General features: G+C 39.0%; 2 protein-coding genes across 4 annotated transcripts in view; both read right to left on the reverse strand.

Moving 5' to 3' along the window:
• eps15l1a (epidermal growth factor receptor pathway substrate 15-like 1a) overlaps nt 1-236 on the reverse strand; it is a 57,250-nt gene extending 57,014 nt beyond the window's left edge. For 2 of the 3 annotated variants that reach the window (XM_076875563.1, XM_076875564.1), the window contains exon 1: nt 131-236. In XM_076875563.1, coding sequence (XP_076731678.1) covers nt 131-157 — 27 coding nt within the window. In that variant the 5' untranslated portion in view covers nt 158-236. The remainder of the gene's footprint in view (nt 1-130) is intronic. The other variant, XM_012924162.2, reaches the window with a different exon arrangement.
• Nucleotides 237-1,345: 1,109 nt separating this feature from the next.
• The window catches only part of rad23ab (RAD23 homolog A, nucleotide excision repair protein b), a 31,429-nt gene continuing 5,581 nt past the window's right edge, over nt 1,346-27,193 (reverse strand). Inside the window, exons 10-19 of the mRNA XM_014410285.3 lie at nt 26,183-26,458; nt 21,457-21,538; nt 15,313-15,392; nt 13,213-13,658; nt 12,485-12,531; nt 9,288-9,415; nt 9,093-9,213; nt 4,905-5,086; nt 4,236-4,382; nt 1,346-3,763 (exon numbers count right to left, since the gene is read on the reverse strand). Of these exons, the coding sequence (XP_014265771.2) occupies nt 3,650-3,763; nt 4,236-4,382; nt 4,905-5,086; nt 9,093-9,213; nt 9,288-9,415; nt 12,485-12,531; nt 13,213-13,658; nt 15,313-15,392; nt 21,457-21,538; nt 26,183-26,458 (1,623 nt within the window). The 3' untranslated portion in view covers nt 1,346-3,649. The remainder of the gene's footprint in view (nt 3,764-4,235; nt 4,383-4,904; nt 5,087-9,092; nt 9,214-9,287; nt 9,416-12,484; nt 12,532-13,212; nt 13,659-15,312; nt 15,393-21,456; nt 21,539-26,182; nt 26,459-27,193) is intronic.

Consider the following 27,193-nt stretch of genomic DNA (forward strand, 5'->3'; position numbering starts at 1 on the left):
TTAAAGAGGAACTCGTCTTCAGTTCGCAGTTACATTAAAACCGACTGCCATGAATCACGTATATTGTATCACGCTTCGAAAAATCATATGTCTGATCTAAACTATAAGTCATATACTACGGCATCTTTACCTGGGTTAGAGATGTGAGGGCTGCCATCTTCCCTGTTGCTCCGGGAACGCACCCAACGTTCCTCTCCAAAACATGACCCCCCCGCCCCCTATTGGACAACGCCACGCTTCCCTGCATAAACGGAAGACAATATTGAAGCTACACTTTGAAATTCTACATTTATCGTTAACGTGAATTCCTCGACGTGTCACAAATATTTTACAACCAAAAGCACAGATTCGCCTTTTCTGTGTGTGTTTGTGTGTGTGCTGTTAAGTTTATCAACTCCGTTTCAAATTTTATCAGAAGAGGTCACATATGAGGTCATGTACAATCTGATGCCTGATTTATCTGCGATGAGCCTTTGTAGAGCTACGACGTAACCTACGTAAGTGATGCACTTGTGTTGGTGCATTACGCGTTAATTAACAGCTGATAGAGATAAATAACCAGACTTTTTCCCACCGGTGTCCGCGCTTTCTTATGGTAAGTTTGTTTTTTTGTTTGTTTCATTCTTTTAGGAGGCAAACACATTGTCTATCTAGTTTTTCTACTTCTTTGTAGATTCCCTCACGTCCATTGTTGCAGCTTAAGCACCCTCCTTCAAGAATATTTGTGACTTTTTATACTGATGCTAATACTAATTACAATAGTTGCGGGCTTCATGGATCGACGTGTTACAGGACGTGTACGTGAAGTTAGCGTCGTACAGATCAGAGGGGTTTGCTGCCTGATTTCTGAGCTACATCGATCTACGGAAATCTACGTCGTTGTCACAAGAGTTACCCCTACTGGCAGTTAAGGAGAATGCCAGTTTAAGGTTCCCGCAGTCCAGCTTTGATCTGTATTTTGTCTTGATTGAAGCCACAGCAGAGGCCACAAGTAGGATGTGGCAAGAGGAACATGTATCAGCAGGGTTCTCTTACCTAGAAATATGTTATTAATAATAATGTATACTTTATTGAAATTACTCCTCTGCATTTGACCCATTCACTCAGTGAAGCAGTGGGCAGCCACTAAGCAGGCGCACGGGGGAGCAGTGTGTAGGGACGGTACCTTGCTCAGGGGTACCTCAGTAGATTTGAACCCCTAACCCTTCCGATCATGGGGCGACCACTCTACCTTCTGAGCTATTCCTTGATAGATTAATCAGCAGATCAATCACAGAAATTATGCAATGCCTGCTTGCAGTAATATAGTACACACAAAAACAATATTGATGACAAAATATCACTATTCATTTTTTAAAAGCCATTTAATATACACAATGCATAAACAAAACAAAAAAATCATCACAACTACTTCTCAACTCGTACATTTAAGGTTGGTAGTAATTCTTATAGACCCAAAAAAGAAAACAACAGACAAATTAACACCAGAGAGATGCCACAATGGCAGTTTGATCAATCCTTAATCCAAAGGCATGCCATAAATAAAACTCTTTTGCAAGGAACGAGCTAAGGAGCATTTGTCACAGCAAAATACAATTTCTCGCTCACATCGTTTATCCCATTAACAACACTACAGAACAATCGTGTGTCTAAACACAAGCACACTGGATGCTGAAAAACGACTTAACATTCCCATTTCTTTTAGTCCACTTTTAAATGAACACTGTTTGTAAAATAAAATGTGGTGAAGTCTTTGACCGTAAGGCATGGAGGAACAGCAGCCTAACCCTTTTCCAGTTTCAAGATGCATAGAGGATGTGATATGAGAACACTGAACAGAAAATGATTGTTTAAAAGAAATTCATGGATTCTTTGTTTGCAAAAAGTTTCACATTTTCATATTTTTTTCCTTTATGGCTACATGAATAGTAATGTAAGGTCCAATCTAACAAAACTGGTAAAAACAAACTAGCTAAAACCTCCTAGAAGTTTATTCTATGCTGAAAAAGCACATAAACATAGTTTTCCCTGTAAACTTAACACAGTACAAACCTAAAAAGGCTTTCTTGTTGTCTTGGTGAATGACAACAAACGTAGTTAAATGGGTAGTGAAGTTAACTGCTCTATTATATAAGACCAATGAATGCCTACAGTTTCTTATCATTTCTCCAACACAAATGTGAGAATGTCAAATTGAAACAGCAATCATTGAGAGTAAATAAAAAATAGAGTCTCCCTTGGGTCAGCTGGGGAAAGTATCGTGTATATTTCTGTACTTTCAGGATTTGTCTGCTCTATGAATCATCCTTAAGTTTATTTTATTGACTGAAATTTATAAATTAATCCTTGCCCCTAATAATACATAAAGTAAAATATTACTTATCCAAACCATCAAGAAAAAATGTTACTAATAGATGCAGTTTGTACTAATAATGTAATGACACTAAAATAAAGTGACTCAATCACACCATCACAACAAACTGAAAAAAAAAACACCTTTAAGTCAAAATGCAGGGCACAAGAGCAGACTCAGGGAGGAGCTACTAAAACCTCAAATGCTTGGTGGAGAAGGAAGAGGAGAAGCAGCAACAGCAGACATCACTGTTTCTTTATTTGCCTTATTATCATTATTATCGACTGTCCCCAGAGCTTTCCTTAACAAGGCAACAACAGTTTAACTGCACTTGTGTGAGTGATTCATTCTGACTTAACAGGTGTCTTGTGGAAAAGGAGTTTCTCTAACCCTAATTGCAGGGACTCTTTGTGACATTATCAGATGTGCATTTTCAATGCAACAGACTGAGTAAGTCAGTCATCAAAGAGACAAAACTTTGAGATAGTCTCGACTTGTAAAAGATAGGGGACACTAACATTTCTACATTTAATTAAAATGTAAATGATCTCAATTAAAAACATTTTATCATTTCTCCTTTTTGGGGAACGGTTGAATAGGTGTCAACATTTCAACTATCCAGCTGTGAAATTCAGTCACCTTTTACACATCTACATGGTCAGACACCAATAGAAGAATTTGCAAAGACTTTTTGCATGGACAAAATAAGCAGCGGAAGTGACAGGATCCAATATGAGCTTTGATCTAAATCAATAGTAGCTTCCAAGCAGTGAGGTCAACAGTTTTAGTCAAATGTTCAGGGAACTCCAACATGTAGGTTCGCATGTTGAAAATGCATTTTTTCTCATTTATTATGTATTACCTTACTTTACACATGTACAGTAGTTTAACGTGTTCAACAGGCAGCCTGTGAGCTCACTGCAGAGGAAATCCTCTAACTTAAATCCTGCTGGCCTGTGATGTAGGCTGTTTGCAAATTTACTGGTGGGACTTCTGTCAGTGTGGTCACTCAATACAAGCATCAGCAGTAATGATGTAGTAGCAGTGAGGCAATGCTCAGTGGTAGCACCTATGATGATCATCATAGCTGAATGAAGAGTAGGCAGCGCAACTAACTTTGAACACCATGTCATCATTGTCATCATCATCATCATCGTCATTTAATGGCCACAGTCCCATGGTGTGAAAAGAAATATCCCCTTCCTCTCCTGCCCTTGTTTCTCCCTGGCAGACTTGCAGTGGTGTCATCCACTCTGCAGCCCTCTGTTGAGCAGTGATGAGCCCGGTGATGCGGGCTTACTCATCGTCCCATGTTTGCTGTAGCAGGAAGTTAGCAGCTAGATTCTCATTCTTCTCACAAGCAAAGTATGCCTGGATGACTAAACCTTCAGGGAATCCCAGTGCTTTTAACTGGAAAACAATGTCATTGACATTTTCAGTCCTCCTTTCACCTTATGGACAATTCAACAAGACTAATAAATGTAAAAACACACCTACTATAAAACATTCATGCTCGTGTTCCTGCATTTATGCATTCATTTGTTGTTTGAAAAATTACATGAAGAAAAACTATTAAGTATACATAACTGCTTGACCAGAATATTGCAGAATACTGCCCTTCAAATTTGTATGTTTTCCAATGTGCATATTTAAGAATTTGTTTCATTAATGCTAACAGAAAAACATCAAGGATCCAGCAACATAATTTTCCATCACTGATGTTTCAACAAAAGTCATGGAAATTCAGTAGCAGGTTGTGTTCAGACTGATTTCCTTTCATATGTTTAAAAGAGAAAACTATTTGTTCCTAGGCTTGTGTAATTCTGCACAAATTGTGGAAATTTGGTGGAACTGACTGTGTCAATGTGACTGGCAAACTCACCCTCTCAATTGCCTCTTTCTCCTGTGGGGTGACCTGGATGTAGTTAGTATGTGGTGACCCATGGGCATCAGCATCTTCTCCTCCTGTATCTCCAGCTTGTGGCTCATTCAGCATCTGTACAAAACGCTCCTGGTGCTCTGTGATTTGCTGCAAGTTACACAGTTGAACTGTATATCAACCACCCAGTTTAGGCAAACTACAGTGGACATGGTAAACAATTAGCTCATTCACTGCCAGCCATTTTCAAATGGCTGGCAGTGAAACACAACAAGACTTGCACCACATTTTTGTCTCACTGCGCAATCCCTTACGTGCGCAAACCCTGCACCTCCTTGCAGGTCTACTTTTACTGCTGGTGGGCTTCAGTTCAACTTACGTTGACTGCCATTGACGTCTATGGACGTCAATGGCAGTCAACGTAAGTTTTTCAATTGACGTCTATAGACGTCAATGGCAGTGAATGAGTTAATATAGTCACTTGGGGGGATTTTACGTTGCATTAACATATCAGAGAAATGTTTCCTGAAAAATACATTTACAGATTTATTTCTTTATTGTTCTTACTATTAGGAACAGTTCTTTGAGATACCTTAAACAGTCAAACAGAAATTATATTAACAGACCCTGACAGAACGCCAATAGAGAACGGTGAGTTTTGTGGTGTGGTACCTGCAGCAGCTGTGGGTTGTCTCTCCCGAGCTGTTGCAGCAGGGCTGGCAGGAGGGCTGGGTTCTGCTGGATGATCTGTCTCATCTGCTGGAACTGAGGCTGGTTCCTCAGGAACTCCAGAGGGTTCCCTATGGAGCCAGATCCTCCTCCAGCAGTGACAGGCTGGCTGCTGGACACAGGCCCTGCTCAGGAGGGGACAAAATGTTAACTGTTGCTATTCAAGAAGAGATTACATTTTATAGGATACAATGTAAAGACAGTAAAACCAAACAGTGAAGTCTGTTCTGAGAGTGGCTTCATAGTTCTGTCTTGGTGCACGGTTTTGCTAAACCAGAAAGACTATCATGAGAAAATTTTGTTACTGCTCAGTGACAAAAATACTTATGAGGACCTGAAACGAGACCCAGGAAGTGGTTAGGAAGAGGTTGATAAGATTGTCTGAAGCAGTTGGAACAAGACAACCATAGCTGTGTAGCTAGCCACAATGTAGCACATTATTATATACAGTGGGGCAAAAAAGTATTTAGTCAGCCACCGATTGTGCAAGTTCCCCACTTAAAATGATGACAGAGGTCAGTAATTTGCACCAGAGGTACACTTCAACTGTGAGAGACAGAATGTGAAAAAAAAATCCATGAATCCACATGGTAGGATTTGTAAAGAATTTATTCGTAAATTAGGGTGGAAAATAAGTATTTGGTCACCTCAAACAAGGAAAATCTCTGGCTCTCACAGACCTGTAACGTCTCCTGTAAGAAGCTTTTCTGTCCCCCACTTGTTACCTGTATGAATGGCACCTGTTTGAACTCATCATCTCTATAAAAGACACCTGTCCACAGCCTCAAACAGTCAGACTCCAAACTCCGCCATGGCCAAGACCAAAGAGCTTTCGAAGGACACCAGGAAAAGTATTGTAGACCTGCACCAGACTGGGAAGAGTGAATCTACAATAGGCAAGCAGCTTGGTGTGAAAAAACCAACTGTGTGAGCAATCATCAGAAAATGGAAGACATACAAGACCACTGATAATCTCCCTCGATCTGGGGCTCCACGCAAGATCTCATCCCGTGGGGTCAAAATGATCATGAGAACGGTGAGCAAAGATCCCAGAACCACACGGGGGGACCTGGTGAATGACCTGCAGAGAGCTGGGACCAAAGTAACAAAGGTCACCATCAGTAACACACTACAACGGCAGGGAATCAAATCCCGCAGTGCCAGACGTGTTCCGCTGCTGAAGCCAGTGCATGTCCAGGCCCGTCTGAAGTTTGCCAGAGAGCACATGGATGATACAGCAGAGGATTGGGAGAATGTCATGTGGTCAGATGAAACCAAAGTAGAACTTTTTGGTATAAACTCAACTCGTCGTGTTTGGAGGAAGAAGAATACTGAGTTGCATCCCAAGAACACCATACCTACTGTGAAGCATGGGGGTGGAAACATCATGCTATGGGGCTGTTTTTCTGCCAAGGGGACAGGACGACTGATCCGTGTTAAGGACAGAATGAATGGGGCCATGTATCGTGAGATTTTGAGCCAAAACCTCCTTCCATCAGTGAGAACTTTGAAGATGAAACGAGGCTGGGTCTTCCAACATGACAATGATCCAAAACACACCGCCCGGGCAACAAAGGAGTGGCTCTGTAAGAAGCATTTGAAAGTCCTGGAGTGGCCTAGCCAGTCTCCAGACCTCAACCCCATAGAAAATCTGTGGCGGGAGTTGAAAGTCCGTGTTGCTCGGCGACAGCCCCAAAACATCACTGCTCTCGAGAAGATCTGCATGGAGGAATGGGCCAAAATACCAGCTACTGTGTGTGCAAACCTGGTAAAGACCTATAGTAAACGTTTGACCTCTGTTATTGCCAACAAAGGTTATGTTACAAAGTATTGAGTTGTATTTTTGTTATTGACCAAATACTTATTTTCCACCCTGATTTACGAATAAATTCTTTACAAATCCTACCATGTGGATTCATGGATTTTATTTCACATTCTGTCACTCACAGTTGAAGTGTACCTCTGGTGCAAATTACTGACCTCTGTCATCATTTTAAGTGGGGGAACTTGCACAATCGGTGGCTGACTAAATACTTTTTTGCCCCACTGTACCAGCTAGCCCAAATTCAATAACCCTACAAATGTCACGACTGTTTAGTTTTCTGTCTTCCTTTATGTCAAAAGTGATAGCAGAGCTGTACATTTTAATTTTTCAGAAATTCCTCAATCAGAACATGATATATCATCTTTAAATGGAAACTAGCCAGATAACTCCTTGCTAACTTCATAAATTCTGTTTTCGTGGATGTCTGGATGTCAAACTTAGTTGTTTCACCTTGTAGAGCAGCCACACTGATCATATTATTAAAGATGAAAGAATTTAAACAGTTTGTAACTCTCAGTGATGCCACAGTGTTCGTTTGACTTTGGGACCTGAAGCGGAGTTTGGACCCAGGAGCGGCTAATGACAACAGACTTAAAGACGGGATACCCAGGGGATGCTTCACCAAGTTTGTATGGTTTACATAAGATACATAAACAGGGTGTACCTTTAAGATCAATTGTCTGTATGATCAATTCAGCCATCTATAACAACTCAAAGTTTCTGGTTTCGATCCTTAACCCGTTGGTAGGCAGCTCTGAACACCACATCCAGAACACCTTGAATTTTGTTGAGAAGGTGAGAGACGTCATTATGGAGGCAGATAAAATAATAGTGTTGTACGATGTTACATCTCTCTTCACTTGTGTTCCAGTCACTGAAGCAGTGGCGGTAGTTTGCAAGAGATAACAGGATGACCCCAACCTGAGCAACAGGACCACTCTCAGCACCAACCAAGTCTGTTTGGTCTTGGATCTGAGTCTTAATTCCACCTATTTCACATACAAGGCTCAGTACTACAGGCAGAAACATGTGTGTGCCTTGGCTTCCCCAGTTTCACCCATTGTCCCCAACTTGTACATGGAAGAAGGGGAAAAGAGGGCTCTGTTATCCTACCCTGGAACACCTCCACGTCATTGATTATGTGGATGACACCTGGATGAAAATCAAATCTCAGGACGTACCACAATTCAATAATCACGCGCGAACACATCAAATTCACCACGGAGGATATGACAGGCTAGCTGTGAGATTTCCATCTGTAATGGGGGACATTTAAACGTTGATGTGTACCGTAAACCAATGTATACAGATCAGTATTTAAGGTTTGACTCTCATCATCCACTGGAGGCAAAACTTGGTGTTTTTCTACATGATAAAGAAAAAGTTGCTGTGAAAAGAAAGAAATCTGTCAGCATGACTCTTTTGACTTAAACTGGAAGAAATAAATGTGTAAACTTACAGAAAAAGTTCTGGTAGCTCATTGGCCAGACTGTCCAGTGTTTTGGTGTGGGGTTTAACTGTAGTCATAAAAAACAGAAATTTCTGTAGTAGAAAGTGAAAAACAGAAAGTTTTCTGTCATATAATTGTTTATTTCTTGATTCCTTTGTGTAGTATGAATGGTCATAAGGGAGATTTTTTATCAATAGGAAAAACTGTAAAACTTATGGAAATACAGTTAAAGGTCCAATTTTATTAAACTCTTAAAAGTCCAGTTAAAAATCAAACAAGAAGAATTATAAATGGCTTCAAGTGTATATTCAGACCTGTGAGACTTCTTTAGACACTCAAAACACTGAGATATGGCTCTGTGGTATATGCAGACATTTCTGCATCAAAGACGCTTTGTATAAAGGACAAATTTGGTCAAGCGAAATCCCTTCTGGAGAAAAGTTTTATAGTCAGATCAGAAAAAAATATTTTGACACAATGGCAAGAGGAGTTGGAGGAGTAAAAGTGAGACTTTCACACCTAAGAACACTGTACCGACTGTCAAGCGGTCTTACCATACTTTGGGAATGGTACTGGTACACAGCACAAAGTGGAAATAGTAAAAAAGTGAAATAATCTAAAAAAGAAATACTTCCAAATTCTTCCTCTGATGATGTTGAAGTTCCACTAGTGATAAAACGTTAGTGGTGTGCAGAATTTTTGTGGACGTTGTGTAGCTTTAGACCACAGTTATTCCAGTTGTCATCTTGGCATCATTTCCGTGTCCCCAGGAAGTTCATGCGGAGGAAACAAGCTGCCTTGTTTAAAACAGAAAGTTAAAGAGAAGTAAAAATAAATAAATAAATTGGGCTCTTACTACTGGGGGGTGCTGGAGGCTGCTGTGGTGGTTCTTCTGTAGAAGGTGTAGAGGGGTTGGCTGGAGTACTATGTCTACTTGGTTGTGGATTGTGCAGATCACTAGCCCTTGCTGGAATACCCTGCAACACATGAACAGTTACTGTATAGTTTACAATACAGCTCAGCATGATTATGAAGCTGGTTAAACTCTCACCATGAGCAAGTACTCCACTGCTCTGTCTGGGTTGTTGTAACTGGCTCTTAGTGCAGCAACAACTTGCTCCCGCTCATATCCTATCGACATAATCTCTGACACCAGGTTTTCATATGCTGGTCCAGTCACTGTGGTAACAACAAGAGAGGTTTTTAGGGGCAGGAAAGTTGACCTGAACCTAGATGAAGTGCGCAGGTTGTTTTTGTGTTATTTGGCACAGTAGATATATCAATAGAACTAAATACAGAATAGTGATACTTGAAAGTCTGTAAATCTGTAAATTAAGAGTTTTCTACCTAAACAGTCCTAGGTCCTTCTTGAGTTATCGCATTTGCAAAATTTTCAGAAAACCTAACCTCTGGCCTTAATATTCAAACTTGTCCAAGATTTCTAGTACTTGAACCTATGGTATAAATTTACATATTTTAATTTGCCTATCTCTCCAGTTATTAATTTCACAAACTTGTGCGTTCACGCTGCCTTTTTGCACCTCCTCTTGTCTCTATGCAGCCTCAAAGAGATACAACCTCAAATATACAAAAGGTGGGATGTAATTTAAAATGTAAAATTAAGTGGAAAACAATGATCTACTAATCTCAAAAACCCATATTAGGGCTGCACAAGTCATTGAATTTTAATCTCGACTTCAATATTTTGGTTTCTCACAGTAGAACAAACGTGATCAAGCAATACTAAAAATAAATGCTCCAATACCCCAGTGTTGTTTAGTTCACTGCAGAACACATTTAACTTATTCTAACCAATGAAAAGACAGACAGTGTAATTATTGTATGATGGCCAAGAAAAACAGTGCAGGGGTTGTTAACATGATCATCCAACAGCATCTATTAAAGTGAACCTGTACGTCACAATATCCACAAATATGCACTGAAATCACCAAGGCAATCACAAAAAGTCATATTCATTAAACATGGTGGGCAACAAAAGCTGTAGGAAAATGGTCAACATATTGAACGAAAGCTATGTTACCCATCTTTTCCAAAGTGGAAAAACCTCCCAATATTGTGGAAACGACTAACCGTTTTCATTCAGAGGTTGGTTTGGTTGTACAGATTATTGCCTATTATCTAAAAACTCAGAAATAATACTGGTCCCTCTTTTACCAGAATGGAGGCATTTGAGAAGGCTGCTTCTACTTATACATTGAAAAAGAACTGGAGTTTTGCCTCCTTTTTATGCAAAGTACACAGAACCATCAGCACTGATTTATTTTCTAATGGAATTATGTCATTCCAATTTAATCTTAGCTGTGGTACCAGGGAAGGTTTACTACCGTCACCATTAATATTTGACCTTTAACAACTGCTTTCAGTATGCTGACAACATTCTTCTAGCTTCAGTAATCTCCACACAGCAGCATCTGAGATCTCGTTTATTACTGATTCCAGGGTAGCTCAGGATATGCAGCACGTCACCCACTATGTATGGAAGGTTGGTGGTTTGATCTCTAGCTGCTCCGGTCTGCGTGCCAAATGTCCTTTGGGAAAATACTAAACCTTAAGCTGGTCTCCGATGCATCACAGTATGACTGTGTGTGAATGTTAGATAGAAAGCACTTACACAGGAAAACGTGCTTGTGTGAATGGGTGAACCAGTTCATTTTCCATTTGATCCATTCTCTGAAACTTCTGGTTGCATGATTAATTGGACTGTGTCAGAGGTCATGCCACTACCAGCACAGTACAAATGTATGTCATCAAGTGTGACATCAGTTAACCAGGTTTATTAAAAAAATATGCAAACCAAAATTCCCACTGTTATTCAGGCTACTCAATCAGCCATTCAAAACTTGGCTAATATGCATACATCTCTGTTGGGTAAGATCAGTCAGGGCGGGATGGCTGTTCCTCCCACAATGCATCTTATTATATCTATATGTTAATCAGTAAAATACTAGTATAGAACTGTGTCGACAAAAAACAAAAACAAAAAAACAAGATTTTACTAAATAATTTTAAAATAGTTTATGTATGAGTACCATTTATGGATCTTATCAAAGATATTGTCTGAAGAGGATGCTGATAACCCAACATAAAAAAAGACACACAAATGGATGAATGAGAAAGAAATTACAAGCCTGGGAGTGATGTCTTATCGTTTTGCTTTTTGTGATTAGTGACTGTTAGTCTTTGTTCTTTGGTTTACTATTAAAGATAGAAAACACTTTGAAGAACATATTTTTTAAAAAGAGAAAAAAGGAGCATTACATCTTTCCACCTGTTGTGATCATTTCTGATAAAACAGCAAACAGTGGACAGATCAACTGAAAGAACATCTCCATGATGTCAGGTCAGCTAGATGATACAAACTTTCAGATACTGTTCATTTGCTGTAGAAAGTTTTTAGGACTGCAACTTCTGCTTTTGTTCTCCACTTTCCAGTGAGATATGAAACATTTTTTGACTAAGAAAACACGTTATTGGTGCAAAAATACTTGCATATGGTTCCAGTTTTACCATCTTTGGATTTTTTCTCATACATTCAGCTAAAAAAATGGAAACAAATTTTGTGTGTGTGTGTGTGTGTGGGGGGGGGGGGGGGGGGGGGGGGGGGGGGTTGAGATGCTGCAAGTAATAAAGCGCCTAAATATATAATTTAAGATTTGTTTTTTTCTTTGTTGTGTGTTATGTCTTGACACAACTGTGGATCATCAGTTGAGTTATGACCCATAGGTCAGAGTTAAGAGACAAACAAAAAGATCAGGACTTAAATTGAGTAAGAAAGTAGCCAATGTCCAAAGAAAAACAGTCTCACTCATTGGAAGCAAGACAGGAATAAATGAGAGGTAGCACCTGACTTTTGCACAGTACTGTACATCATAGGGGCTTTGGCTCAGGAACAGGTTGTCTGCTAATCAGGAGGTTGGTGGCTCGTTCGTATCTTGCCAAAGTATTGCAGTGGGCAAGATACATTTCCAGTCAAGCTTGGGGGGAAAAAATGCTGTCAACTACTGGCTAAAACTGAACTCCACTTATTTAGTCTGTATCTGTTTAAATGCTGAATTTTTCAATAGAAACTACTGTTCTAATTTCCTTACTATCTCCACGTATGCTGTAATATAGAAAATGTTTACTGTATCAGACGCACTCTAATGATTAAAACAAAAAGCACCATATAATTAGTACATTAGTATTTTACTAGTTATGACAAAGAAAAGAATAATCACTGATAATTACCCAGTATTGATGCTGCTTCTTCAAGAAGACCCAGTTCATCAACGAGGCTGAGAGAGATGAACAAACAGATAAAACATGACGTAAATGTTCATTCTAAAGAACCAGGATTTAGGATTTTAAGTGTTCCTTGCTCTATATTGAGGCACTATGATATAACTTAATGCTTATATCCACTACTCAGGTTCTCTTCCTGCATACGATGACTGTTTTTGTGAACTGCCACGATATAAATCAAACTGAATTGAGTGCCAGTAATATACTAAAACTAAAAAAAGTAAATAACATACATCATGTTCAGTTCCTCACTACAGCCACAGCACTAACATGGCCAGAATGAATGAAACACTGATTAAACAATGAAAATGAATCCATATTCACCGTGTTCATCAAGGTTGTGTTGTTTTATGATCAACCTACAGCAGCACACTTATGCTTGAAGAAAAAAAACTGTCACTGCAATTACTACTCAGCTTCACTATACGAAGAAAAGTACTGGGCCACCTACGCATTACATCTAAAGTTGTAATTATCCATGCTCTCACACAAGGCACAAAATGACCTTGATTCTTTGAAGGTGACAAGACATGCAGAAAGTAATTAGAGCTTCTTCGATATATAACCATCTAAACTAGAATAATATGAGCTTACCTACCCATTTTACAACTTCTTATGATATTTCTTGATCAAACAATTAAACTGCCACAGTTTACATAAAACTATTATCCAACCTTGAAGCAGAGGACTGGACTGGTGCTGTGCCAGATGGTTCATTCTCTGGGTCTTCCCTCAGCTCTTCTTCTGACTGGGCAGCAGGGGTGGGGCTATCTGTAGGGACTAACTCAGGGGCTTCCTGTACAGCTTCAGGAGCTGTGGAAGAGGCAACAGTGGCTGTGGAACCAGAGGCCAGAGCTGATTCTGAGTGTGAGTCCAAGGTGGGTTTTGCTGTTGCACCAACAGAAGCCACAGTGGTGTTTTCTTGAACAGAGGGCGGGGCTTCTGAGGGAGGCACTGACTGTGAGGCAGGTACAGCAGCAGACATTGTGTGTGTTGGTGTGGAGGGCACCTGTGTTGGGCCAGAGGCTGGTGCTGGTGCTGCAGCTGAGGGTGGCACTGGAGTTGCAGCTGGCGTGGGAACTGAGTGAGTGGCTGCTTCAGCAGGAGAGGTTGGTTTGGGCTAAAATGACATTTGAGAGCTGATTATTAGTGGTGTTGCTAAGATAGTCAAACAAACACACAGTTACACACATGTAACTAAAACAGAATCAGTTAGGATGCAACCCTGTTAAACTACCCCAAGAAACATTTCCATGTGAGCCCACAGTGGACAAGTGTGGATTAGCCCATGCCCATCATGGTTTTCTCTAGGCGATGCAGAGTGGGCTTTCCCGTAGAAAACCCATATACTTCAAAGGGCAGAACTTCCCTTTATTTATAATAAGTAAATGACTACTATGGAGAAGATTAAACCATAGAACATTATTACACTTTCAGAAATATGACTCTGAGAGAAAGCGACTCATTGAATTCTAATATATTTGTAAGTTTGCTCACTTACAAAGAAATTAATTTTTGTGCCAATTTATTTTAAGTGTGAGAGACAGGATATTAAATATACATTAAAAAACATATTACATCAAAGTTATAAATTGTTGTGCATGTCATTGAGGGAAATAAATCTTTGATCTCCTACAACTGAGCCAGTATTCTGGCTCCCACGGATTGGTCACAACCAATCAGTCAATTTGATCAACTACAGATACTCCTGCACTCAACTCAGTAAGTATATAAAGCACACCTGTCCACAGAATAACTTCTTTCCATTATAACCTCTCCACACCATGGATAAGACCAACGACCTCTTAAAGGACGTCACACAGAAGACTGTAGGCTTGGGAGAAAGTGCTGTGGTCAGACGGAACCAAAATCGATCTCTTTAGCGTTAACTTGACCCACTGTGGAGAAAGAGAGATGCTAGTGTGTGACCCAAAGAAAATCAGCCCACAGCCAAGCACAAAGGTATGTATTGTAAACTCTTGGATGAGAAGCCCCTCTACCAGAACACTGATGATGAGTGTTGACTTAGTATTATAGCATGACAATGACCCAAACCATACCACCAAGGCAACAAATGAGTGCCTAAAAAAGAAGCACGTTAAGATGAGGGATTGACTAGCCAGCCTCCAGACCTCAGTCCTAGAAGATGTGTGGAGGGAGCTGAAAGCTTTGTGTTGAGGCAAGCAGCAGGCAAGGAATCTACATGATTTAGAGAGTTTCTGTGAAGAGGAGTGGGACAAAATTCCACATATAACAACTGTCACCACTGTGCTCGCCAAGTTGGTCATGTTTTGCTCGGGGATCAAATACTTACTTTACTCAATGACATGCAAAGGAAATAATAACTTTTTTGTAATTTTTGCAGATATTAAAACTTCACTAGAAGAACCAAAGGTGTGAAAAAATGTATACCAATTAAACAGATTCAGGAAAAATGAACTAACAGAGGGTTAGTGCCGAAATACAGGGATATGATAGCAGTATTGGTAATACATGGCAGGCAAAGAGTTAAACAGTAGTTTAAAAGTCTTCAGGAGAACTTTGTTGTGCACAACTTTAACTGGACAAGGATTGCAATAAATAACTGTGATAGTGTTAAGAATTGATGCTTAGTGTATAATAGTGTATTGATATCGTTTTTATGGAGGAAGTGCACAGAACCAATATAGTCACCCTGGCAGCCATCACAAGCTATAGTAAAACTGAGTAAATAAAAAAGCAACAAAGTTGTGTGTATAACATGACCGTCTAAAGAAGAAACCAAAGACACTAACCTTGGTAACCATGACCACCACAAAGTTCTTCTCATCGATTCTGTACTCTTTCAGTGGGATATCATCGTTTAAGATTTTGCCTGTGACATTCACACAGAAACAGCAAGTGACAAAAGATATGACAGAATGATTGAACACTGACTATGAAACAGATTTATAGGCTGTAACCTTTACATGTAGGGTGTATAGAAAATATAAACGTAGCCAATGTGAAATCAATCAATGGTTTAGGAAGTCCCATCAAAAAGCTTTGAGCTGAGCATTTTCACTGTTGCTATTTCAGAGACATCACGCACTCATAGTGTGATCCATCAATCTCCAAGGCAAGCAACTGCAAGTGGCATCATCCTTCTTATATAATTTACGAAACGTTTTACGAAACAAAAAGTGTTATGCACTTCTACAATGGCTTCCCTTTTTAAAACTGCAAGATACACTTAAGTTTCTTTTAAAATTTTATTAACATGGTTATGAATATGTTATTAGGCACTTTTGCATTTCAAAACTCTGTTTCCTGCTTTCCTTGCATTTTGCTTATTTGGCTCTGGTTTCTGCTTATTACGTAAAAACTACCACAGTTGTTTCCGGTCAATAATAACACACCTTTAAGCTACCAAAGGTAATTGAGTGGTAATAACACATTATTAATGCTTGTTTCTGACTTGTTACCCTACTATTGCCACTTTCTTACAGAGCTGTGTTTCCACATTATTACCCCCAGTTTTGGGCCATTATTATCCAATTACATAAATTTCAGTGTAATACTCAACTGTAACCACTGTTGCTACCACAATAGTACTTTAGTGGTTATTACTTTGGTAATTGAATGGTAATAACTTAGAACTTACCACCTTATTATGTTCTGTTCCTCCGTGTTATCCTACTAAACTATTACAAGGCTGTAATAAAAAGCACTACCAATATGTTTTTCTGGAATGTCATATCTTGGGTCAAGCTTTTTAACAAGCTGCTTAAAGCCCTTATCATGTAACTGCATCAGTAATAAGCTAATAATTATTTTCACATCTGAAATAACCTGTGACCAAATGTTTAAGGACCCTCCCCAGTCCAGTCAGACAGAGATCTCTGAGCTATGCCTTAAAAAGCAATCTAGCTGGATATCTAGACTGATATTGACTAGGTCATGTTTTAGGAAAGAAAGGTCACCACAAGGACAAAGACAGGCTGTAGAAGAGAGCCAGAGAGTAATATTTTCTTCTTCTTTTTTGAGTGAATCTAAGTGAATTACTTAAATTTCTCTAGGAGCCACAATAAAAATTCTACTTTTACATTCAGAGTCTTTTGGCCCATATCAGCACCTAATAAGCTCAGACAAATATATGATACTGAACTCACTTTAAGAATAATCAGTATGTGCAGTTTGCTATGTGATCATGAAACTGATCGGAAATAACTAAACTAATCAAAATTTGTGGCTTTTATTTATTATCCTCATAGGTTTTCTCTAACTGATAACGCTGGCAAATGTGTAGTTTGAAGAAACTTTTAATAACTCCTTTAACATGTTAAGAAGGAAACCTTTGATGATGGAGATGACTGGTTTCATGAAACAGGCAAGATCGATGACTGTAAAAAAAGATGGACGACGTGGCACCCCCACCCCAAATGTCATCTATTTGTGACAGCCTTTTTCTGTCTTACAACAGTGTCGGCATGAGAATAATTAGTACTAAGAACAGAAATAAAAATAATCTAATCTGTTTTTTGTGGTTGATTCATTCATCTAATTCGTTTTGGATTAATGTTTGGGTAACGCTAATAGAAGTCTATCAATGTCAAAAAAGTTTGCCAGTGTGATTTCACGTTTATGTTTGATTAAAATCCAGTAGGGCATGAGATGTTTATGTTAAAACTGCTGCAGTGTTGTCAAATTGTAGGACATGAATGTGCTTATGAATACTAGGGTGACTTTGCTCATTTTTATTAAGAAATAATATTTTTTCCACTGTGCTATCTTGTACCGGTTTCTCTTTTTTGGTAATGACTTTTCTTCATTTGGACAAAACCATTTCAAATGATGCTGAGGAATTGTGCTCTATCATACAAAACAACTGTGTAGGATTGGATATATGCACCTCTACATACCCAGGTGTTGCTGTAACCCATTTACTTGGCACACAACAAATACTTTACCTTGGAATAAAGATAAAAGAAGAGAAAAAAAACTTGTGAATATTATACAAGTAACACATTTAATTATTTACAGGAATATAATGTGTAATACTTCATTGCAAGAGATCAGCTCAAAGAATTAATTACTTCTTTATCTTCTTTCTGTGGCAGCAATGGAAGGCTTATCAGGCTATAGATGACAAACCAGGCTGCAGAAGCAGCAACGCCTCTGTATGAGCGGACTGTAACACCATGACATCAACAACACTGGACATAAAACCTGCTTTCATTCTATCCTGTACTGTCATCAATAGAAAAGTTAGGAAAATATAACATTTGAAGACAATGTCAGAAAATAACATGAAAATGTGCTATTATTACTACTGTTTATATGGCCATCATTAGGGGTGCTCTGATGAAAAAGGGCCTAAACTTGCCTATGCTAACAACCACGTTGTTATAATTACAAAAACACATCGCAACATCTAATTGTTCTACAACATTTAACATCACTCTTTAGCTCCTGTTAATTCATTTGCTAGACTAGCCGTTAGCATACGCACTGTGTTAGAGGCATGTTGCTATCTAGTTAACAATGCTACACACCTGTTACTACTGCACACTCCACAGAGGCCCAGAGTTACTGTTCATTCCATAATTATCTGGAAATTAACTGTTGCCCTGAGATTTTACACAAGACCAAAGATAATATAAAAATGACGTTTTAAACAGTTTTAGATCAAATCACAGAGCACTCTCATACCTGGTAACATGGAAACTTTAAATAAAATGTTAGATTTAAAAGCACAGCAGCAGAAGGCGGTGTCATTTTTCTATTTATTTATTAGAATCATCAACAGATACATTCACCCTGGGGGAAAACCAGTGACCAGCAGGAGCACAGCTGTCCTTTGCCAGATGTTCTGTTTAACTACTGAGAAAGACGTCATTTCAGAAACATCAGGAAGACTGAAGCTCATCGCAGGGATCAAGCAGGACTCAAACTGTTTACCAGCAGCGCCCTCAGAGGGAAATCTTCAGACCTCCACCTTAAGCCCATCCCAGAAAATGTGCAACCCCAGCACTTCATGAACGGTGTGACAGCGACATTTGCTTTGTGTGCTGTTAGAAGTACTGCACATCATCCTCATATAAAGAGGCTCTGGACTCACATGATCAGGTTATATTCAGTCCTGTAGCTAGTTATTAAAATATATATTATCCTCTCTGATTATTCTGGTATGAATGACTCAATTACAAATAACACACGCAGTGTGAAAGAACTGCAGATTAACCTTTTAGTTTAACATACAAGTGACGACCTTTGACCTTCATCAGGTTGTATTCAATGCTGTCAGAGAAAATCTCATGTCTTCTTCATGCAGCTGACTGCATTCAGTCTATTAAACAGAAGCTGTGCAGGTTTGAGATCAGCAGCTTTCTGAAACACCAAACTGAGGTACTGTTTATGCTGATATATAGCAGGCAGGGGTGATTAATCCCTTTGACTTTTTGTCTTTAACTTTATCAATAAAACACCTGCAGCTTTCACTGAAAGCACACAATATGGTGCTTTAGCCTTTGCACTTTTTTCATCAGTTAATGTTGGAGTTACTGCAAAGCGTGAATCATAGGATGATCTGTCTGCTGTCACTGGGTGGTGCTGAGGTCTAATCTGAGGGCAGCCCCTGTAATCACAAAGAGAACAGAATCAACACAAACCGTAACATGTTCATCCTTCAAATCTGAAATAAATCTGATCCTTTCCTGTCCTCACACACTTCAGGATCTGCAGTTCTACACTTACATTTTTTCAGTTCTACAGTTCTGCTGACATTAGCTTTTTATTTACGAAAGTTTACAGTTTAATGTTTACCTTTGAGTTGTTGGTGGTTTTTAAATTGTGATTTCCAAACATATGATGATGGAGCAGCTTTCCAGTCCTGGTGCATTGTGGTCAGCTGCAGGGAAACAGACAAACATATCATCACCAGTGTTTGAGCTGGTGCCTGAGTATTGTAAGCTGTAACCGTGAGAACATTTTCAGTCCTCTGCAATTCACCTACAGTTACAATTGTGCTAATGACGAGTTATTGAACTGCAAGGTTTTTGTAAATTTCGTGTTACTGTCCTTACAGATGTGGCTAGAGAGAAAAAACATGCTGCTGTTTGCACATATTTAATAATCAGCTCTACACAGAGCTGAAGGACAGTCCAGCCTGTTGCTTTTCCAATCTTAACACACATTAGTTAGTGACTGAACAGGCCGGTGACTTTTCTCTGTTTCTCATGTAACTGGTTTCAGCGCCTCACCTTCAGCTGCAGGTCTGAACATCCTTTAGTTCAGTACAGTCAGAGCAGCTGAGCAAATGTCTGAACTACAGCACTGAATTTAATGAACATTCAAGCTCAAAGTGTCGGCTCTCAGTTCATTCATGTGCACAGATTAACTGATGAACGCCGCTTTCCCTGACAGCCGACTTCTCATCGTAGCTAGCTAGCCAAGGACATAGTTGCTAAATAGCTGACAAACACACATTTAACTTACCGAAAAAGTACGCCAGGGCCTCGGGTCCTTCTGTCGGTTAATCCAGTTTACTGCAGAACACCTCACGCTGTCAGTTTGAAACAGTCCATTGTGGTTTTGTAAAGTAAACGCTGGACCTCCTCTCTGGGTCCTGATCCATTCCCAAACAGAGAAGTTTGGGAATGGTTTGTGCAAGTTTCTCCGTGACTGCAGCTGCCAGTCAAAGCTGTTATGATGACCCCAATTCAACAGCATTATGGTAGTAGTCAAACTCATGAGACTTATGCTCACCTTTAATTCCAGTTGTGACATTTAAATTTTTCTAATATACATTTAATCTGGGGCAGCATATTGTGTGGTGGTTAGCACTGTCGCCTCACACCAAGAAGTTTGTGGGTTCAAATCTACCATGTGTCCGAGGCCTTTCCGTGTGGGGCTCTCCCCCGTGTTTTCTCCCTGGGTCCTCCTCTCACAGTCCAAAGACATGCACTAAGTGGGGTTAGATTAGCTGGTCATTTTAAATAGGTGCATATGTCAGTGCAAGTGGTTGTCTGTCTCTCTGTGTCGGCCCTGCAGCAGACTGTCCAGAGCGTACCCTGTCTCTTGCCCTATGGCAGCTGGGATAAACTCCAGCACCCCCACGGCCCTGAATAGATAAGCAGAAGAGGACGGACGGACGGACGGATGAATACGTTTATTTTGTTCAGAACATGTATTATTCCATATAGCAATGAGAAATCTTTTCTGCAGAGAAAGTACTTTTAGATTTAATACTTTAAGTTAAATTTTCCAATTAAACAGTTTAGTGTGTTGAAGCAGTTTTACTTTCTGTTTTTTTTCCAATGTATTTTTTGTGGCTTTTACTCTTTATTGTGTTCGGACAGTGGAGAGAAGACAGGAAAGCTGGGGATAGAGAACAAATAGAAGCAATAGCAGATTGGAGCCTGGACCTCTGCTTTAGTCTTACAGCATATGGAAAACCTGCTCAGCCCAGTGAGTTAGATTAAAATCCTTCAGTCAGGAAGTTGAACATAGTGACATTTCGAGTAATGTACAAGAGAAGACAACAATTTTTGTAATTTTAATATATACTGCAGCAAACATATAAGGCTTTCTTCCTAAATGTATAAAGATGGCAGTCTTCATTTCAATTATATCTGGACTGCTTGCTGTGGCGGTCTCTACTAAAACTTACTTAGGTATTGTCACCTGTTTCTCAGACAATCTTTTAAGATCAGATGATAGCGGGAGAGGTCGTGAAGTGGAGAACTGTTTAAATGCCACATTTGTTGCAGCTTATCCACCTCTGCCACAGCTGTTCTATTCAATTTAATTACTATAATTATAGTGTGTTTGCAGTCTGCATTTCCCAAATTAATTATACTGGGTAAATTATTATTACTATTTTTTTTTTGAGGTAATGACATGAGAAACAACGTCTGATTAAAAATCAGCTATTATTTTCTCTTAACCCTCAAGCTTACCTGCATAGATGAGTTTCTGTCCCACTGAAGGAAATGCATCTTTACCTCTGTGCTCTTCTATTTTCTCCTTCAGGGCTTTCACCTGTCAAACATATCAAGAAATATTAGGTGGAATGAGCTCTTCTTACTATCCTTTGTCTGCGAACTGACAGATCCATTTATCTCACTGTCTCACGTCAAAGTGATTATTTGTGATTATCGATATAACTGAAAATGTAACTATTTAAAATGAGAGCACAGTTAAGAGTTTGATTGTTGCTTTTATAATTCCAGTTATGCCATTTTGCCACAACGCTGCCTAATATGTTTTGACAGTTTAACTGCATACATCTGTCACAAAAAACAAGGCTGTTCATTGTTTTTACGTGACATATTAAAATCAGAGTTTTTAAAGAAAATATTTTCCTAAATTGAAAAATAAATAATGGACTGGTTCTTATATAGCGCTTTTCTACTCTTCTGAGCAGTCAAAGCGCTTTATACAACTGTAATAAATAATCACAAGTACAGTGATGTTAAATACAATTACTTTGACTTTTTGGGAGATTTTCTTACTTTAACCGGAGACACAAAGTGTTGCTGTATTACATCTCCTGGTTCTCATGAGGATTTCTAATTAGAATATTGTTATAAGTTGATGTGGATTAATTTATGCCTTTTATTAGTCTGTGAATTCTTTTTAACAGCTGCACCTCTTTGCATGTTAAACTATGATCCCCTGGGTCCTCCTGTACTGGCCTGCTGTCTCTCTCTGTCTGTATGTGTGTTTTGTCTTCCGATGGCTTGTTCCAGAAAGCATCTCCCACCCTGTGCCCCTCGACCCTCCTGATGAGCCACACCTGGCAGCTGTTGGCTAATTAACCCTCCAGGTCCAGGGTTTAATTGGCCGTTTTTCACTACTTTTGATTTTGTCTTTGTATTTCACCTTTAAAACTTGCCTTGTTTGATATCATTCTCTTCAGCACAACCTCACATGTCTGAATTTAGAGTTATTGTTTTATATTAAGACACCGTGTTAACAGAATTGATCTAAAATTACACAAAAATCATAAAATCCAAGTTGGAAAAAGTTATATTTTTTACTGTAAAAACCACAAACATGTTTATTGTTTAAATGCAAATATACATTGTAAATTTAAACAGCTAATGCCTCGGGGGTTTTCTTTGTACAACCATTTAAAACTACTACTAAAATTAAAATTACAAAACAATTAGGTGTCACAATAAGATGCCACACAAATTCTTTGTGCCACTCCAAAAATAGTTTCTGTTCACCACAAGACAGCGAACAAATCACAGGGATAACCTGCAGGCCTGACATCACTACTGTTTTTACTGTTTCTTCCTGCACTAGATGTGATGATAGTATTCAGAAAAAAACATGAAGTATTTTTCTTATCATAACTCTGGTTTTATGTAGCCCATCAACACAATGTTAAAACTGGTACAGAGTTTGAAGTCCACACTTTCAACACAAGTATCAGCATCAGAATACGTTATTTTCCCTAATAACGTTTAGTGGTTAAGCAGAGACCACCACCCTGGCAGCTGAAGAGCCCCCCCCCCCCGAGTTCCACTGATGCACCAGAGGCCCCCGCACCAGGGCTGGGCCACCGTGCATGCAATCACCACCACCCTGGCAACACACTAACCAGGACCCAAGCCCCCCAGGCCCAGCCAAAACCCCAGCCCGGTGGCGGAGAACCCCCAAAACCCTCCAGTTCATGAGGAGAGTCTTCTTGGCGATGCATAGGGCGGTGAGAGCCATGTGAACTGTATTCATCTCTGTAGTGCCATCATGTAAGTCGCCCAATAAGCAAACTGAAGGGGAGGCTGGAATGCTACATTTCAGACACTTTGACAAGTCTTCACATATCGCACGGCAAAACCTCTGAACAGGTGGACAGAACCAAAGAGCGTGGATGTAATTGTCAGGTGTATGACCAGTTGTTACATGATGTAAAACCCATCATGAACATCTGTTGACCTGTATAGTGCAGTCTGTGTAGTATTTTGCATTGTATTAATTGTAGACTGGGATTTCTAATCAATTTAAAGGTTTTTAAACATATCTGAGACCAGACTGATAGATATATTTTAATCAGCTTATCGAATAATCTGAAACTCTTGAGATTGTTTTTTAATATAATTACCTCAAAAAGAGAGTGGTTTGTGAGTGTTGGAGAAAAAATAACACATCATCTGCATAAAGACTGATTTTATGTTCTACGTTCTTGCATTTTATGCTCTCGATCACTATAGCCTGGTTTTAGTAGGAGACTAATGTTGGGAGAATTCATATTTGGTGGTAGTCTGACATTTTCCTTGATTTCCTGCAGCATTCTGTGGAATACTGGTGCCAGAATGCTCTACTTGAAATCCATCTGGACCTGGAGCCTTACTATTTTGCGTACTTTTCAGGGCTTTCTGGAGTTCACCTGATGTCAGCGGTGAAGCCAGTGACATTGCTTGACTGTCTGATCCTTTCAGAAAGATTACGTTGTCAAGTAATGGATCGATTTCGTTTTTTGATGGGTTCATCTGTTGGTAATATGAAGTTTTGTAAAATTTCCTGAAAGTGTTGTTTATTCTTTCAGGGTCATATAATGTGTTCCCAGATAAGTCTTTAATGGCACCTATAGTCATTTTTCTTTATTTATTTTTAACTGGTTGGCTAGAAATCGACCTGAATTGTTACCATGTTCAAACTTTTGCAAGCAGTCTTTGTAGTAAGAATTGATTTTTTTTATTGAAAATTTCATTTAATTCTAGTTTTGTTTATGTATTTTTTTCAGAATTTTCCTGTTCCTGGGAGGACACTTCTACGATTTGATTATTTCTTCTAATTCCTGAATACGTTTGTTTTCTCTTTTCTTTTTATGTGACGAGAATTAAATTATTTTACCTCTCATCACAGTTTTTCCTGCTTCCCAGAAAACAGATACTGATGGTCCAGGCAGATCATTACAGTCTAAATATAAAGCTCACTGTTTTTTAAATATTTAATAAAATCTTCATCTTTAAGCAATGATGTATTTAATCTCCAGTTTTTACTTGGTGGAATGATTTTCTTACTTATTAGAATCAAAGATACAGGAGCATCTCAGTATCTCAGTGCATCTCAGTGTCTGAAATGTCACTTTACAGTGAGCTGCTGACTAGGAAATAATAGAAACGAGAGTAGGAGTGATGGATATGTGAGAATAAAGTATACTTCTTACGGTTAGGGTGGAAGGAACGCCATGCATCGCAAAGTCTGAAATTGATCATGTACTGTTTAACTATATTTGTGGACAGCCAATTGCGCTGAGTTCCTGCTGAATTCAGCTGTCCATTTCTTCATTTAGTCCAAAGTTGAGGTCGCCCCCAAGAACAAGTAAGCAATCTAGGGAGAGTGCAGTAAAAAAAACGTGGAAGAATGAGCAGCCGTATACACTTACAATACAGAACTTTTTGTTAAGTATGGATAATTTAATAATTAGAATTCTTCCCTCTGGATCTATAACTGTGAATACTGTGAAATTAATATTTTATGTGTTAAAATCACTACATTCCTCTGCCTGGAGCTATAGCAGGCTGAGAACACATTAGGAAACAAAGGTGTTTTAAGTTCATGCGGCAGGTCTCTGAGTCGCTTGTAATAAAACAACATATGCCTGTAGTTTGTTTTAAGCTGGTTCAATATCTTTACCCTCTTTTCTCTGGAGCCAGCTCAATGCACAGTCCATGTGACAAACCTCATGGCAATCAAGCGCACCAGTATAACAAAAGGTCCACTTGGGAAAATAAATGTGTTGGGTGAAATTTCCATTTTAAAAAGATAATAGTAATGAATTGAGCAATTTTACATTTTTAAAATGACTTGACAGTTACATAAAAAGCTATAAGCTCATTATATAGCTCATGGTACACTTTTACATCAGTATATATTTGCATAACCAACTGATAAGAAGACATGTAAAGAAGAACTAAACACCAAACACTGTGTGATGCCAATGATTGTTACAGTCCCTGCCATTAACATGACATAATACTTAAAACGTTATTAAAAACGTTATTAGCTTAATAAACATAATTTAATTTGATGAACTATTATTTGATGGGGAAACTTTTTTTTTTAATCTAACAGATTTAACGATCAGCCATCCCAGTGTTACATTTGCGGACAGGCTTAAAATACTGCACCGTCATTCATGGTGATATACTGAAACAAGTCCGAGTGAAACAGTGTCAAGTGAAATAACAAAACACACATATTTCCGGTCTGTTATTTCAACGTACACACATGCTGCTTATTCACTGCATAACATCACAACGAAACCCAGTGAATACGCAAACACCATCCATGAGTAAACTGCAGATCTTCCATTCATGTAGCTTCTTCCGCATGGTTGTGGTTGGGATGGAGCCGACTTTTCGATAGTGTTTTATTATTTTATTTTGAAGGAAAATGTGCTCTATTCCTGTCTTTCCTGCGCTATAGTACCTTATGTGAACTCTGCGATACTGCAGAACTGATAACTTGTCTGGAAGCATTTTTGTCACATCGACGTAATGTTATTTATTTTGGGGGGTTTGTAATAAAAAAAACAAACAAAACTGATTTATCTCAATTTAAACACCCTTTACTATGGCTATTTCCCCACACCGGGTAAAATTCCCGCATGCCTCAGCCAGCCCCCCGAGCCCGACCATGTTTACTTCGGCCCCGTTAACTTCTACTCACCGTCAGTTCTGGGTCTATTTCGATTCTGAACGTCTGCTGTTGGAGTGTCTTCAGTGTTATAGTTAGCATCTTTCCGGTGGTTCTCGGACAACAGTGGACTCGGAAGAATTTCTCAACAGCAGCAGCTCTTTTTTTGTCAGTATTTTTCCGGCTCTGTGTATATGTGTGACTCAGCTGTCTTAGTGCCGCTGAGCATGCTGGCCACCCACGCCATCTACTGCTGGAGTCACAGTATGACATGCTGTTGACTTCACATCCTGTCGGAAATACCCAACTCTAAGCACAAAAATATTTACAATGATTATAATTCAATTAAATTCAGTTTAAATCACAACACAGCTACTTCAAGGAGATTAGAATTTTTAATTAGAGCCTCCAAATTTAACTCACATATAGTCCCTTTAGTACAGATTGCCAGGGATTAGAGCTATCAATGCAACTATTTGGTTTTTGTCTATTCAAAGCTCGCCTGTCAAACTCAGTCAGCTGATCACGCTGAATGAAACATTTAAAATGTTCAAATGTAATCAGCGACATCAACTGAAGCAAGCTGCAGCCCAGTGCGTCACAATAAATGAGCTATACAAATATGCAAAACAAAAAATAATAAATTTTTTTTTTTTTTAAAAAGGATGCATGGTGAATGGCAAATTAGACTTTGTTTGGTCAATGATTTATAAAAGTACTGGGAGTGGGTGACTTAATTTGTTTTCCAGCTTCTGAAATGAGCATGCCACATAAATAACACACAAATACTTTAATACTTGCACTTCTCATGTCTCTTGCTGTATACACAGATTAAAATCACTCAGTGTGAAAGAAACTGCCAAAGTTAGGCAGGCAACAGAGATCAACGACTGAAAGTAATGAAAAACAGCAAAGTTGAGAAGCTTCAATTTATTAACTCAAAACTGTGTTCACAAAGTAAAGATACTCAATCAAAACATTGGGAATGCACACACGCACACACGCACACGCACACGCACACACATATCACACAGAGGACTTATG

This window comes from Maylandia zebra, linkage group LG17 (genome assembly GCF_041146795.1).
Source record: "Maylandia zebra isolate NMK-2024a linkage group LG17, Mzebra_GT3a, whole genome shotgun sequence".
NCBI classification, from domain to species: Eukaryota; Metazoa; Chordata; class Actinopteri; order Cichliformes; family Cichlidae; genus Maylandia; species Maylandia zebra.